The sequence below is a fragment of the Epinephelus fuscoguttatus genome, linkage group LG10 (genome assembly GCF_011397635.1).
Source record: "Epinephelus fuscoguttatus linkage group LG10, E.fuscoguttatus.final_Chr_v1".
NCBI lineage: Eukaryota > Metazoa > Chordata > Actinopteri > Perciformes > Serranidae > Epinephelus > Epinephelus fuscoguttatus.
Window position 1 is genome coordinate 41,429,265 of NC_064761.1, and position 13,721 is coordinate 41,442,985.

The 13,721-nt window shown below is 40.6% G+C and overlaps 1 protein-coding gene across 1 annotated transcript in view; it reads right to left on the reverse strand.

Moving 5' to 3' along the window:
* Positions 1 to 2,107: 2,107 nt before the first annotated feature.
* lama3 (laminin, alpha 3) overlaps positions 2,108 to 13,721 on the reverse strand; it is a 28,902-nt gene continuing 17,288 nt past the window's right edge. The window contains exons 27-38 of the mRNA XM_049588608.1: positions 12,625 to 12,759; positions 12,398 to 12,540; positions 12,193 to 12,315; positions 10,635 to 10,779; positions 10,426 to 10,541; positions 10,040 to 10,220; positions 7,481 to 7,630; positions 7,217 to 7,376; positions 6,989 to 7,116; positions 6,803 to 6,896; positions 6,610 to 6,717; positions 2,108 to 3,815 (exon numbers count right to left, since the gene is read on the reverse strand). Of these exons, the coding sequence (XP_049444565.1) occupies positions 3,682 to 3,815; positions 6,610 to 6,717; positions 6,803 to 6,896; positions 6,989 to 7,116; positions 7,217 to 7,376; positions 7,481 to 7,630; positions 10,040 to 10,220; positions 10,426 to 10,541; positions 10,635 to 10,779; positions 12,193 to 12,315; positions 12,398 to 12,540; positions 12,625 to 12,759 (1,617 nt within the window). The 3' untranslated portion in view covers positions 2,108 to 3,681. The remainder of the gene's footprint in view (positions 3,816 to 6,609; positions 6,718 to 6,802; positions 6,897 to 6,988; positions 7,117 to 7,216; positions 7,377 to 7,480; positions 7,631 to 10,039; positions 10,221 to 10,425; positions 10,542 to 10,634; positions 10,780 to 12,192; positions 12,316 to 12,397; positions 12,541 to 12,624; positions 12,760 to 13,721) is intronic.

The following is a 13,721-nucleotide window of genomic DNA, read 5'->3' on the forward strand; positions in this document are numbered from 1 at the left end:
CTTCACGGCTCTATTCTTGTAGATTTATGGCTTTGTTCTTGTAGATTTACAGCTCTATTCTTGTAGATTTATGGCTTTGTTCTTGTAGATTTACAGCTCTATTCTTGTAGATTCAAAACTTTATTCTTGTAGATTTATGGCTTTGTTCTTGTAGATTTACAGCTCTATTCTTGTAGATTCAAAACTTTATTCTTGTAGATTTATGGCTTTGTTCTTGTAGATTTACAGCTCTATTCTTGTAGATTTACAGCTCTATTCTTGTAGATTCAAAACTTTATTCTTGTAGATTTATGGCTTTGTTCTTGTAGATTCACAGCTCTATTCTTGTAGATTTATGGCTTTGTTCTTGTAGATTTACAGCTCTATTCTTGTAGATTTACAGCTCTATTCTTGTAGATTCAAAACTTTATTCTTGTAGATTTACAGCTCTATTCTTGTAGATTTACAGCTCTATTCTTGTAGATTTATGGCTTTGTTCTTGTAGATTTACAGCTCTATTCTTGTAGATTCAAAACTTTATTCTTGTAGATTTACAGCTCTATTCTTGTAGATTTAAAACTTTATTCTTGTAGATTTACAGCTCTATTCTTATAGATTTACAGTTTTATTCTTATAGATTTACAGCTCTATTCTTATAGATTTAAAACTTTATTCTTGTAGATTTACAGCTCTATTCTTGTAGATTTAAAACTTTATTCTTGTAGATTTACAGCTCTATTCTTATAGATTTACAGTTTTATTCTTGTAGATTTACAGCTCTATTCTTGTAGATTTACAGTTTTATTCTTATAGATTTATAGCTCTATTCTTATAGATTTAAAACTTTATTCTTGTAGATTTACAGCTCTATTCTTGTAGATTTACAGTTTTATTCTTATAGATTTACAGCTCTATTCTTGTAGATTTAAAACTTTATTCTTGTAGATTTACGGCTCTGTTCTTGTAGATTTACAGTTTTATTCTTATAGATTTACAACTCTATTCTTATAGATTTACAGCTCTATTCTTGTAGATTTACAGCTCTATTCTTGTAGATTTACAGCTTTATTCTTGTAGATTTACGGCTCTATTCTCGTAGATTTACGGGTCTATTCTTGTAGATTTACGGCTCTATTCTCGTAGATTTATTACTTTATTCTCATAGATTTACAACTTTATTTTTAAAATCTAAGTTTTTTTTTCTTGAACATGGTCCTAATCCTCTTTATTGGCCACTGAATTTAACATAAAGTAAGCACAAATTCCGCAGAGCTAACAAAGAGGCGACTGGAAACGTCTTTGCCTCTGTAACTCGCATAGTGCATTTATGTCACTAACTGTTTTCTATCTATGACTTTGTTTTTCAGGGCTGAGGGCAGGGCAGTTTCATTGATCACAGACTGATGTGACTTTACCTGAAGACTGTTCCTCACACATTTGGTAATTTTCCAAAAGTAGTGACCTTTGGCTGACATTGTAGCTCCTTTCTGTAAGTGTCTCATTCATCACCCATTTAGTCTTGTTCAGAGTCACAGATGACTGCAGCCTGCTTAAGCATGCACTGAGTGAGGGGGGATGCATCACTTGAAAGTCACGGGTGCATTAGAGAACAAACATAGTTGGACTCACCATTACTTTGTAAAGTGAAAGCTGCATTCACTTCCCAGTCATCACACTGAAACACATGATTGCTATGACTGGCATCTAAAAACCCTTCAGACTTAAAGTAGCCATCCTTATATTTCATCTGGTAACAGTAGCTAGATATGAGGGAGACGTGGCTGTAATCAATGCAGGGAAACTGCCACATTAACTGAGCCACAGCAGAGACACCACACTGACTTCTGTACAGGAAAACTTCCCTGAAAGCAGAGTGGGACTAACTGAACACATTTTATTAGGACAAGCACTCCATCTCATGGTCAAAGGTAGAATATCAGATTAAGCTTTATGCTATAGTTGAAAGAGTTTTGTCATGTAATGCTACTCTGAAGCTGATACTGTGAGGTACATGTATGTGCCTGTATTGTAGCAGTGAAGTGGATCTGCAGCTGTCTGTCTAATATTGTCCTTAAAGATTAAAGTAAGAGTCAAACAGCCACATGATGTTTAACCCACTGATGTTTAAATGTCTTTATGCCTCTATATGAGGTGATAATTTTGAAATCTATGCATTTACACAGCCCACCAAAATAAATCTGAAAAAGATGTATAAAGTCACAATTTAAAAGCTGTCATTTAAGTAGGTTTTTTTTTTTTTTTTACAGAATCTGTGCATCATAATAATTAATCATAAGTGTAGCTTTCAGGAGGGATGCAGGGTCCACGTCCCCCTCAATATTTAAAATGTGCATTTCGATCAGGAGAGACAGAAGAATGAAGTAAAGATAACATCTGATACGGAATATGAGTGTACAGATTAACAGATGATTTGTGCTGATCAAGATTTAACAGAAGAGGGACATATTTTGTGATCATGGGAAATCTGAGCACCAGCAAGGTGGTGGCTGATGACTCTGAGGCTGCTGAAGTGGATGAGGCTGATGAATCTGTAAAGACTAGGTGGTGATGGGGAGGTGGAGCACCAGAAAGCAAGAAAAAACGATGGCAGAGAAAGAACCATATTTAAATTGAGGAGCGGTAAGATGATAGGCTGACAGAGAGGGTGTGTCGCTGTGCTATTGGTTGATGACTCAGTGGACAGACCCAGATAATGACACCTAGAAATCGTGAGTGCGAGATGAGAGGGTGAGAAAGAAAACTCAGAGCCTGAGCATGAAAAGTATTGTCGTCCTGGCTGGACTTTTGCGAGAGCTTCATTCATTGACCCCCAAAACTCTGCTTCATATGTGTGTATGCTATATTTTATCAAGATCAGTGGTTCCCAACTAGTGGGTCACGGTCCAAAAGTGGGTCACAGACCCAGTCTGGTAGGAACGCAGGTGACTCGCAAATGTGTCAAGTTTGAAAAAACACTCTTTATTTTCATGTACAGTGAATTTCTGGCACAGAGCTTTTATTTTGAAGTGCCATTTCCTGCTGTAGAGGAAACATGGTCAAATGCAAGTGTGACGCTGCATGTATTAAACTGTGGGACCTTGACTTAATGACTGAGGAGAAATCTGGACCCCGTGGCTGGACCAGCTGGGAACCACTGAACCACCTGAAATACACACACGTGCACAAACAGAACGTATACATGCATTAAATGGAGGGATGTCACAGTGAGGGGGCTGCCCATAGACAGGCACCCTGAGCAGGTGGGGGTTCAGTGCCTTGCTTAAGTGCACCTCTGCAGTGCCCAGGAGGCAAAAAAAGCCAACTAAGGACGTTGTCTAAACATTAGCTTTTAATTAGCTACAGCTGGTTAAATTTGGTAGCAACAGATGTCATTTCAGCTGACGTTCAATGGTCGTCAGGTAGAAGTGAGAAGTCTGTTTTTCTCTGTCTGAAATCGTGTTTCTAAATTTAGCTTGACAGAGGTTTAGTTATTTCAGGGTGTAAACCTGTTCCTTTATTAGTTAAACTGTGTGGGGTGTGAAATAGTAAAACCTGACAGGTGTAGCAACAGTAGCTCAGGGGCGCTGGGTTTTAGGATTTCAAATTAAGATCTGTGGGTTTCAACAAAGCCTGTCTGCGCACTTTGTAATGATGTCTCTGAGGACTGAAAGATGTTGGCATGTCCCCCGTTAATTACACGTCTTATTCTGCTGGGCATGTGTTGATGCTGACAGGTCCGACCACCCTGGATCCTGTCTCCAGTGCAACAGGTCTTCCATCAAGCTTCACATTTCGTAGGCAGCCCACAAATGGTGAGCTGGTCTGCTTTGTTGTCCCTGATTGGAGACAAAGAAAAGTAGACACAGAAGAATATGTGTGTGCAAACTTATTTTTTCCTCTTTCGTTATTGATCAGGTTTTGTAGGTTTGACGCAGATTCAAAACAGAACAAATGTGACGGTAAAACAATGATTACCGCCTCACAGTTATACAGTATGCCTCCACCAACCAGTCACATTGCAGTTACAGTTTATAGCTATGTCTGTCCAGACTCATATGTAATGCTGGCAGCTGACTCATATGGATGTTGCTGCAGAGAAACTACAAATTCTGAGATGTGAATGTTTCACACATCTTCAGTCCGGCAGCACAGAAGATCTGAACAATCAGCACAGTTTCAAGGTGGACACCACTGATTAGTGTCTCCAATATAGTATCTGACCAAATTTAAGCTTTTCCCCTCCTTTGTGTTTCCTGTTTCCCCTTCCCAGTGTTTCATGTCTGTTTTCAGTTTGGCTGAATCCAAATGTGCAGACTCTGTGGGCTGTCCAAATTCACAATTCAACAAGTCCACAAGATGCCTCAAGCGGACTTCCAGCAGACTTCCAAAGAGTCCGCTTGGGGTGCAGACTTCACTGATTTAATAACCCACAATTCATTGCAATACAGACGTGATGTTGTGGGTTTTTCAACTGCCGACAAAAAAAATCTTATGAATGTGTAAAATAGATATTAATACTTAGGCCTGCTAAAATGCTACTTGAGTTGTGTAGGCCAAAAATAATATTCAGCCACATCATGATACAGAGATATGTGTATGTAAAGGTTGTAGAGGGACTGAAAATGCATGTTATTGTTGCAGACTGTGCAGTGTAAAAGGCTAAAAAAGAAAGTGGCTGAAAAACAATAAAAGAAGGTCTTTTAGGACACATTCACACTGGCGCTATTTGGTCCGCTTTAAACAAACCCTGGTCCGCCTCCACAGATAGTTCGGTTCATTTGGAGTGGTGTGAACGCTCATTCGAACTCTGGTGCAGACCAAACGAGCAAACGCTGGTCCACTTGAAAACTGGGGGTCTCAGTTCACTTGTAAGTGAACCCTGGTGTGGTTCGCTTACAGTGGGAAGTGCAAACGGACTATCCAGTGAACCAAAGAGAGGAAGTGACGTAGATCGCAGTGCATTTTGGGTAGAAAAAAAACAACAAAGCCAACAGCGCGAACCAGGAGAAACAGAGATTAAAAAAAAGAAAAAGTTGGGAAATGTCTCGTGGTTTGAACACCAAAGTAAAATCAGAAACCCCATGACTGCATAGATTTGGTGTTGCTCCATTGTTTTTGTGGTGACCAAGCTGGCTGAAGGGGATGGATTTCCGTTTTCGGTCCTGGCCAATCGACGAGCCAGGTTTTTATCTTCCTCATTCCTTTTTCTTCCTAGTCAGTGGTTGTTTTAGGCAAAACCGCCCCCAGACGAGCAGCTGTTGTAACTGCGTGACGTTGTCCAGGTGGTTTGGTCCGCTTTAAAAAGTGCAGTGTGAAAGTGAACCGAACCAGATGAAGGTGTGAAATATTTCAGCATTCCCCATCCAATTGAACCGAGTCCCCCGGACTATCCTGGTGTGAATTTGCCCTTAATGTAAGTAAATACCCATATGTACATTTAAATCTTGTTATCTGCAGGAACAGATGAGTTCAGCACTGTTCATCAACTTATATGACATATATAAATATATACGAGGGCTCAGTCTGCAGGTCCAGAGGGTGGACATTTGGATTCAGCCTGTCTCTGTGAGTTTGCTGGGCGTGGCCCTCTGGTCCCCTCCTCCTGCCAGTCCTCCTGAGTACCTACCAGCTAGCCTGAGTGTCAGACTGAAGCTCCCAGAACCTTCAGTCTGACATCGCCTCCATTGAAGGCGATTTACAAGGGGGAGGGAATTTGATTTTTCCCTAACCAATCAGTAGAGATCAACGACTCACCCAGAATCTGACGTCATTAGTATCCATGCCTCAGGGGTGCCGAAAACAAGCAAGCATTGCCCGTTTAAAATGTCTCCGTCATCGTGCACGCCCAGCTGCATCGCCGTTAAATCCAGTTTAGCAGCTTCCTTAATTTGGTCCTCCATTAACGCGAGTAGTGGCGAAATACCTCAATAGCATCGTTAATGTGGTCTGTAGGATCTGTAGCGGTCGCCATTGTTGCTATCCTCACCAGTTACCCACCGGCGCACAGCTTGACATCAGCGTGGTGCTGATTGCTAATCGCTAGACCCGCCCCCACCCCCAGTGTTCATTGGTCCGTCCATCGTTTGGACGAGATAAATCGCAAATTCATTGCAGTATGCCAGACCAGAGATGCAAGCCTACTCAGTTGAGTGGGCGGGGTCTATGGTCTGGAACCAGGCTAGCTACCAGCAGCTGCTGAACCTGCATACCTGAACCTCATCTACAATCAAGCCACTGCAGTATAAAACATCCAGACTCTGACAGATCGTTCAGTCTCCTCTGTGTACAGATGTCAAGGCCGGCGTCTAATTTCATTTTATTTTTTTTTTTAAACTTTTTGAACATAAATTCACATTTCGTTTGTTCTTAAATTAGAAGGGGTGCCATTTGCTATATATGCCCTCAAAAATGCAAACCCATTTCTGTCAGGATTTTCTTTCTTTTCTTTTTTTGCAAAATAGTCAGTGGCAAATGAAAAACTGCAATAAAATGATATTGCTTATTCTACATTTACATGAACTAGAAAAGCCATGAATAAACGAGGATAGGTAGCCACTGCTGTCGCCAGCGTTGAGGCATAAAAAGAAAAAAGCTGATAAAGATATTCTGTGAAATGTCGGATGGATTTACCTCCGATGTAAAGTGTCTCCAGTGTTGTTGAGGTGGATGTGAAGGGAATGTATCTCTGCTCAGACATGGAGTCCACTGCCAGTTCGATAACATCACGTTGTTTGGACACTGGAGGAAATTAGCATGAGAATTTAAAATTTATAGCAACTCACTGATCATCAGTTTTGTGTAACGTTGTCAGCATGAGCCGTACCTGTAACCATGTGAAATTTTCCATCACAGAGGCTCTCAGGAGGAGTTACTGAGACACTGACAGCCTCCTCACCATCATGCACTTCAACACCCACCTGGAAACAAGGTTACAGTCTCTTAACATAATGTTCTAGTCATTGAGTGCAGTTTTTCTTTTGAATTGCTGCCTCCTCAGCTGTTCATTCACCTTGTTCTCCATTAAGAACACATTAAAGCTGGCCTTGTGACTCTGGACATGGAAGAGAAGACCTGTCAGGTACTGAGGCCGCAGCTCGAAAGCCAGCACAAATGGGGAGCCAAATGAGAAGTAATTATCTAGAACAGAAATATCTCATGTGAGACTTGAGGTCAGTGATTGTTGTGACTCATATGTTACAACAGGAAAATACTCCAGTATCCATGGAAGTAGTCAAACCCAAGATGATGTGACCGCCGCCGAGGTATGCCCCCATCTCTGTGAGCCCGTCCATGCAGGGTAAAGTTTTGTGGCTTTCCTCAGGCTCCCCGATAACTACGTTATTCATTCTGAAATCCCGTATGCAACCAATAACACTGTTGGTGGGGATGTTATGTCCCTAAAGGGGAGAACAGGAAGACAGAAGAGATGAGAATCATTATGTACACAAACAGGGGAAAATATGTGACATCATGTGACAGGCGACTGAGGTGTGATACAGACTTTTGTGGTTTTGCTCCTGGGATCACCTCCCAGGTACACGGGGTTGTGCAGGTTTAAAGATGATCCCTCGTTGTTGGGCAGATCTCCATCAGTCACACGGTTCCCATCAACCAGCAGGTGGAAAGTGCTCCTCTCCACACTGAGCTCCACCTGTCACACAGGTGACGTAACACAACACAAGACATTCTCCTAAAGACCTCAGCCAAACAGATTTTAGGTTACTGTCACATGGCCTGTCAAGCCTTGTGCATGAAACTGTTATCAGAGCCTATTCAGCATTTAAAGCAGCTTCAATATTCAGAGCATTAATACACTGTTGAACAGAGATGCACTTTGCTGAACAGAGATGTACTGTACACTTTACTCCAAATGTTAACTATATTTTTATGGGCAGTCCGCACACATGGAGTAGTAGAGCTCCCTGAGTGGAGGAGTGACTGCCAACGCTGGTTCATTTGTTTTGAAATAAAGTATACTCTGTACCTTCCAACTACCATGCTCTACCTTGAGAGCAGTTAAAACTAAACCAAAGTAAACAGTGGGTACGGTAAGATGATGGCTTCTCATTCAGAATGAAATAAATCTGAATGAAATCATTTGGAATTAAAGTCTTTCCAGGTAGTTTACATGGGAAATATTCATTCTGAATGAGGGTTTACACGGGAGATCAGTTTAATCACCTTTATTCGGGTCCACGCAAGGTTTGGGGCAGGGAAGGTTTCTGATTGGATAGGGGGCGGGGCGGATGTTACGTGTCTACATTTACTGGAAGAAAACACTGTAGTCCTTGTTCTGGATAACAAGATGCTTGATGCTGCTGTTCTTAGTGCCTTTTTCTGGCTTGTTTTGCTTATATTCTTGAAGCAGCAGTACGACAACAACCTTGCTCTGCTAATGCTTCGTCTGTTGAGGAGGAGAAGGGAGGCAGAAGGTCGAAGAAGGGAGATAGATGACCGTGCTGTGGCGAATGGAAACCGGTGAGTGCAACGAGTCCGACTGCTCTATCTCAGCCTGTTGCTATGCACGCTATATACGTCATCGCGCCAGAAGGGCAAGGAAACGAGCATGTGCAGAAAGACCGGAATGAACTTAAAGAGGAATGAGTGTATACAAGTGCGAGAAATTCTGTCATTCGGAATTAGAAACTGAATATTCCAGCCCCTTACATCAGAGTGAATTTTCAATCACACTGGCCATTTTCATTCTGAATTAGGTGTTTACAACATCACTTTTAATAGGAATGAACTTTCCGAATGAAAAGGGAATTAAACTGTCCATGTAAACACACTCAGTTGAAATCTGTAGGCTGCCCATATCAAATGCTCAGTCTCAGAAATGTAGTACAATTTAAACCTGGCATGATTGACATCGGATAGAGCACCTGGATATCCCAGGAAATAAATAAAATATGTTAACACCATTATCTCTGTCAGCACTGTTGCTGTTGTGAGCACTCTTTGAGCACCATTAACTGCTAGCCACCAGCTTGCTACAGTACATCCATTTCTAGAGCTGTGTGCATACAATCTCTGAAAACCAAATCAAGAGTATGGGGTGGATTCCCATCATGGCCTCCTACAGTATCTAGCATTATTGTCATAGTCAACGGGGGGTCATCCCTAGTTTCCCAGGTTCTATGTTTCCTGGGTTCTATGTTCCCCACTTAACCCTGCAAAAAAGGTTCAATGTTCCCCACTTACACAAAAAGGGTTCTATGTTTCCCGTTTGGTTGAGTGGGCAACACAGAACCTTTTTTGTGTAAGCGGGGAACATAGAACCCGGGAAACATAGATACGCTCCCGTCAACGGGCATGTCGTTAGCTAACTACATTTTTTCGTGGAGGTGCAGGTAACAATAGAAAAACTCTTGTTCAGAGCTGGAATATCTGCGCTGTGGGAGCCAAACTCATCACTGTCATGTATGTGGCCGCGATGTTTAGATTTTGGATCATTTTGCAGTTTTTGTTTCATGGTAAATAATTTGGAAACACTGAGACCTCAGCTTCAGCTATCTCATGGAGTTTAAGCACTAATGTTGGCTCATCATAGCTTGCTAAAGATGATGTAATCTGCCAGAGACATTTCCAGATATCATACCATATCCACAGTCATCGACTGGAAATTAACAGCTGCCTTTTTTTTTTTTTTTTTTTGCTATTGTGGGCAATCAAAGACCCAAATTGACACCAATCATAACCACATTTTGAGTGATAAATTTGCCACCATCATAATAGCCCCTTTTAAACAGAGATTCCACAATACAGCCGTAAAGAAGATCAGCTATCACGCCACCTTTGCTGTTTCACACTGAACTGAAATACTGAAAGACGTCACTTTAGGTTTGTTACAAGCTCAGTTGCTGGCTTAACAGCTGAACAACAGTGTCCGTCTATTCTATGTTTGTACGTATTATACAGAACATCGAGAACATCGAGAAACATTCACAACATTCCCACCATGAAGAGTGTATGTAAGGAACTACTGTTAACTGCATATGAAAAAAGGAAAGTTGAACAGGTTTGACAACAACAGCATGAGGCTTAGCAAATAGTCAATTACTCTGTGCCAGTTCCCGTCGTTGCTCTGCTGCTTGTGCAGGATGATTCTGTTTTGCCCGAGAGACATCTTGATCTTGCCATTTGCCATGTACAGAGCCAGCAAGGGGACGACTCCTCCCCCTGCCACATGGAGGATAAGCCCTTTGGACGACTTGGTCTTTATGTCAAGGGAGAAGTGAGGCCTGAGACACAAGAGGACACAACAGTGAAGTCCATTATACTGCTAATTTGAGCGAATGATGGCTGAATAAAAAAGGATTAAGGGAGGGACAACAAACCTAAAGGAATACCAAACCCAAACCATAACATTTCTGAACAACTCTGTCATAATATCCTCATCTTCAGGAATGAAAAGGTATTTTACTGTTCATACATTACCACCGTTACCTGTGATTAAGGTCCTGCTGTGGCACCGTGTAACTGAGCCAACTGTGCTCCTCAGTGAGCTGGTATTCACGGTTTGCTCGCCGGTGTTTACACTGACTCCCTGTTGGAACCTGAATCTAACACAGCGCAGATGACCTGGTTCACCATCTAATTAAAAGCAGTAGGCAGATTGTTATGGTGCTGTAGAAATAACGGCTTGTTGCACTCACAGGTTTGTGTTTCTGGGACCTTCTTAATACAGGGTCTTGTAGAAGCTTGGTGTGCGGTGCTTGATGGAGACTGCAGAGGCCAAGCACTGCAACTCCTGTTTGTGGAAATGAGCTCAGATCGGCAGGTATGAAGCTCTGCTCGGGCCTAAATAAACATAAATTGTGTTATTATAAGAGAAAGGGACAAACATCTGTATTAGACGACCCAAGTGCCAGAATAAATGTTGGAATTGTACGTTTCTGCAAACCGTTTCTGTTGTGTGTTGGTCTCAAGCACTGGTCATGACATGACATCCAGCATCCCCACCACCTCTCAATGACAAAGTCAGCTCATATGCATGTAATCAGAACTACAGCACTTTAGAAATGTTGATAATATAGGTATGACATGAACACTCCCTGGCTAATTTATTAGGTACACCTTGCGAGTGCTGGGTTGGACCTCCGTTTTAATTCTTGGTGTCATAGGTTCAACAAGGAGCTGGAAACATTCCTCAGAGATTTTGGTCCATATTGACATGATGACATCACACAGTTGGTGCAGATTTGTCGGCTGCACATCCATGATGAGAATCTCCCGTTCCAGCACATCCCAAAGGTGCTCTATTGGACTGAGATCTGGTGACTGTGGAGGCCATTGGAGTACAGTGACCTCATTGTCATGTTTGAGATGATGTGAGCTTTGTGACATGGTGCGTTATCCTGCTGGAAGTAGCCATCAGAAGATGGGTACACTGTGGTCATAAAGGGATGGACACGCTCAGCAACAATACTCAGGTAGGCTGTGGTGTTTAAACCATGCTCAGTTGGTACTAAGAAAATCTCCCCCACACCATTACACCACCAGCAGCAGCAGCCTGAAGCGTTGATACAAGGCAGGATGGATCCATGCTTCCATCTGAATGTGGTTTTTCCAATCTTCTATTGTCCAGTTTTGGTGAGAAAACCCGTGTGAATTGTAGCCTCAGTTTCCTGTTGTTAGCTGACAGGAGTGGCACCTGGTGTGGTCTTCTGCTGCTGTAGCCCATCTGCTTCAAGGTTGGACAAGGTGTTGTTGCTTCAGAGATGCTCTTCTGCACACCTTGGTTGGAACCAGTGCTTATTTGACTTCCTGTTGCCTTTCTATCATCTTGAACCAGTCTGGCCATTCTCCTCTGACCTCTGGCATCAACAAGGCATTTTGGCTCACTGGATATTTTCTCTTTTTGGGACCATCCTCTGTAAACCCTAGAGATGGTTGTGCTGAAAATCACCTTAAATCCACCAAACTTAAATCACCTTTCTTCCTCATTTTGATGCTCAGTTTGAACTTCAGCAGCTCGTCTTCATCATGTCTACATGACTAAATTCATTGAGTTGCAACCATGTGGCTGGCTGATAAGCTAGTTTCATTAACAAGCAGTTGAACAGGTGTACCTAATAAAGTGGCCAGTGAGTGTATAAATGTCACATATCCATGGTTTCCAGAAACATACAATGCAAACATTTTCCTCTGGCAGCTTGTATTAGAACAGCTGTGATATTAAAAACTGCAAAGAGATTTGTAATGTTTCCAAACCTCCTGATGTAAAGGTTAGCGATGCAGCTTTTGAATTTCCCTCCTTGCGAATTTTGATCCTCCGGCCTCAAACCAGGTGATTGTCCCTGAATCACCTTTACATTATCAATCCTGAGCTCCAACCTGAGAAAATTACGACAGGTTCAACACAAGTTCAGTTTAAATTTTAATTGTGATAAAGCTACAAACATAGGACAGATCTTACCCTGTTGGCCTCCTTATTGCAGACAAGTAGTGCCAGCTTCCATCACTGTACCTGTCATCCGACCTTAAGGTGTAATCATCACTATTAAATACTACATAGCCGTCATCCAGAGACAGCTTAAAGTCGTGGACAGAGGTGGAGCCCTGCAGAAAATCGGAGAATACTGATAGAGTCATTATGATCTTTACCTTTTTTGATTCTCCTGTAAAGCAGGATGCAGTGTTTACCTGAGAGCTGCTTCTGAGAAGAGGACCATCTCTGTCTGTGCTCTTGAAGCCCAGAGAGACTCCGGCCGTCTGTTCACCCCAAAGAGCCGAGGAATCAACAGACAGAGCTGAATATAACGTAGCTGAACGAACACCCTGCACAAACCAGAAACACACAAGTATTAGATTCTCAATGTTCAGTCCTTACTGTATGTGAAACTGAAAGTAAAAAACAAAGGTTACAGTTTTCTTGCTGTTATATTTTAAATATTTAAAACATGTACGTAATTCTTAACACAATGTTTGTATAAAATAATATAAAGTAATATAAAAAAATGTTGAATCTTAAGGTAAATGTTAAATCTAAATCCAAGTATTAAATCTAAATGTTAAATCTAAATAAGAAATATAAATCTAAATGTCAAAATGTTAAATCTCAACATTTTGAGTCATTATTTATGTTATCTTATTTAGATGTTAAATATTGAATCAAAAATAGTGAATCTAATGGTAAATTTATATCCAAATATTAAATATAAATGTTAAATATAAATAAGAAATATAAATCTAAATGTCTAAATGTTAAATCTTAATATTTAGATTCATTATTTAGATCAGATTAGATTATTCAAATGTTGAATCTAAAAATTAAACTAAGGTTAAAGCTATATGTTAAATACTGACTCTAAACCTAAAGGTTAAATGTTGAATCTTAAAATCTAAATCCAATATAGATATAAATGTTAAATCTAAATCTGAATGTTAAATCTCAACATGACATATGAATCTAAATGTTAAATGAGAAACTTAATATTAAATCTCAGTCTAGTAATGAATCTTAAAGCTAAATGTTAAATGTTAAGAATAGTGTTAAATCTATATGGTAAATGTTGAATCTTAAATGTTGAATCTAAATAATAAATCAAAATTTAAATATTCAATCAAAATCTAAATGCTAAATATAAATCAGTTAAAAGTTAAATCTTGATATTAACATTAACATTTAACTTTTATTTTTTACACTGACATGAATTTCCATCTCAAATGTGAGTAAAAAGCTGAATATTCAAAATTAATCAGCTAGAAAAGTGTAACCACATTTTTACAGTCGCGCATGA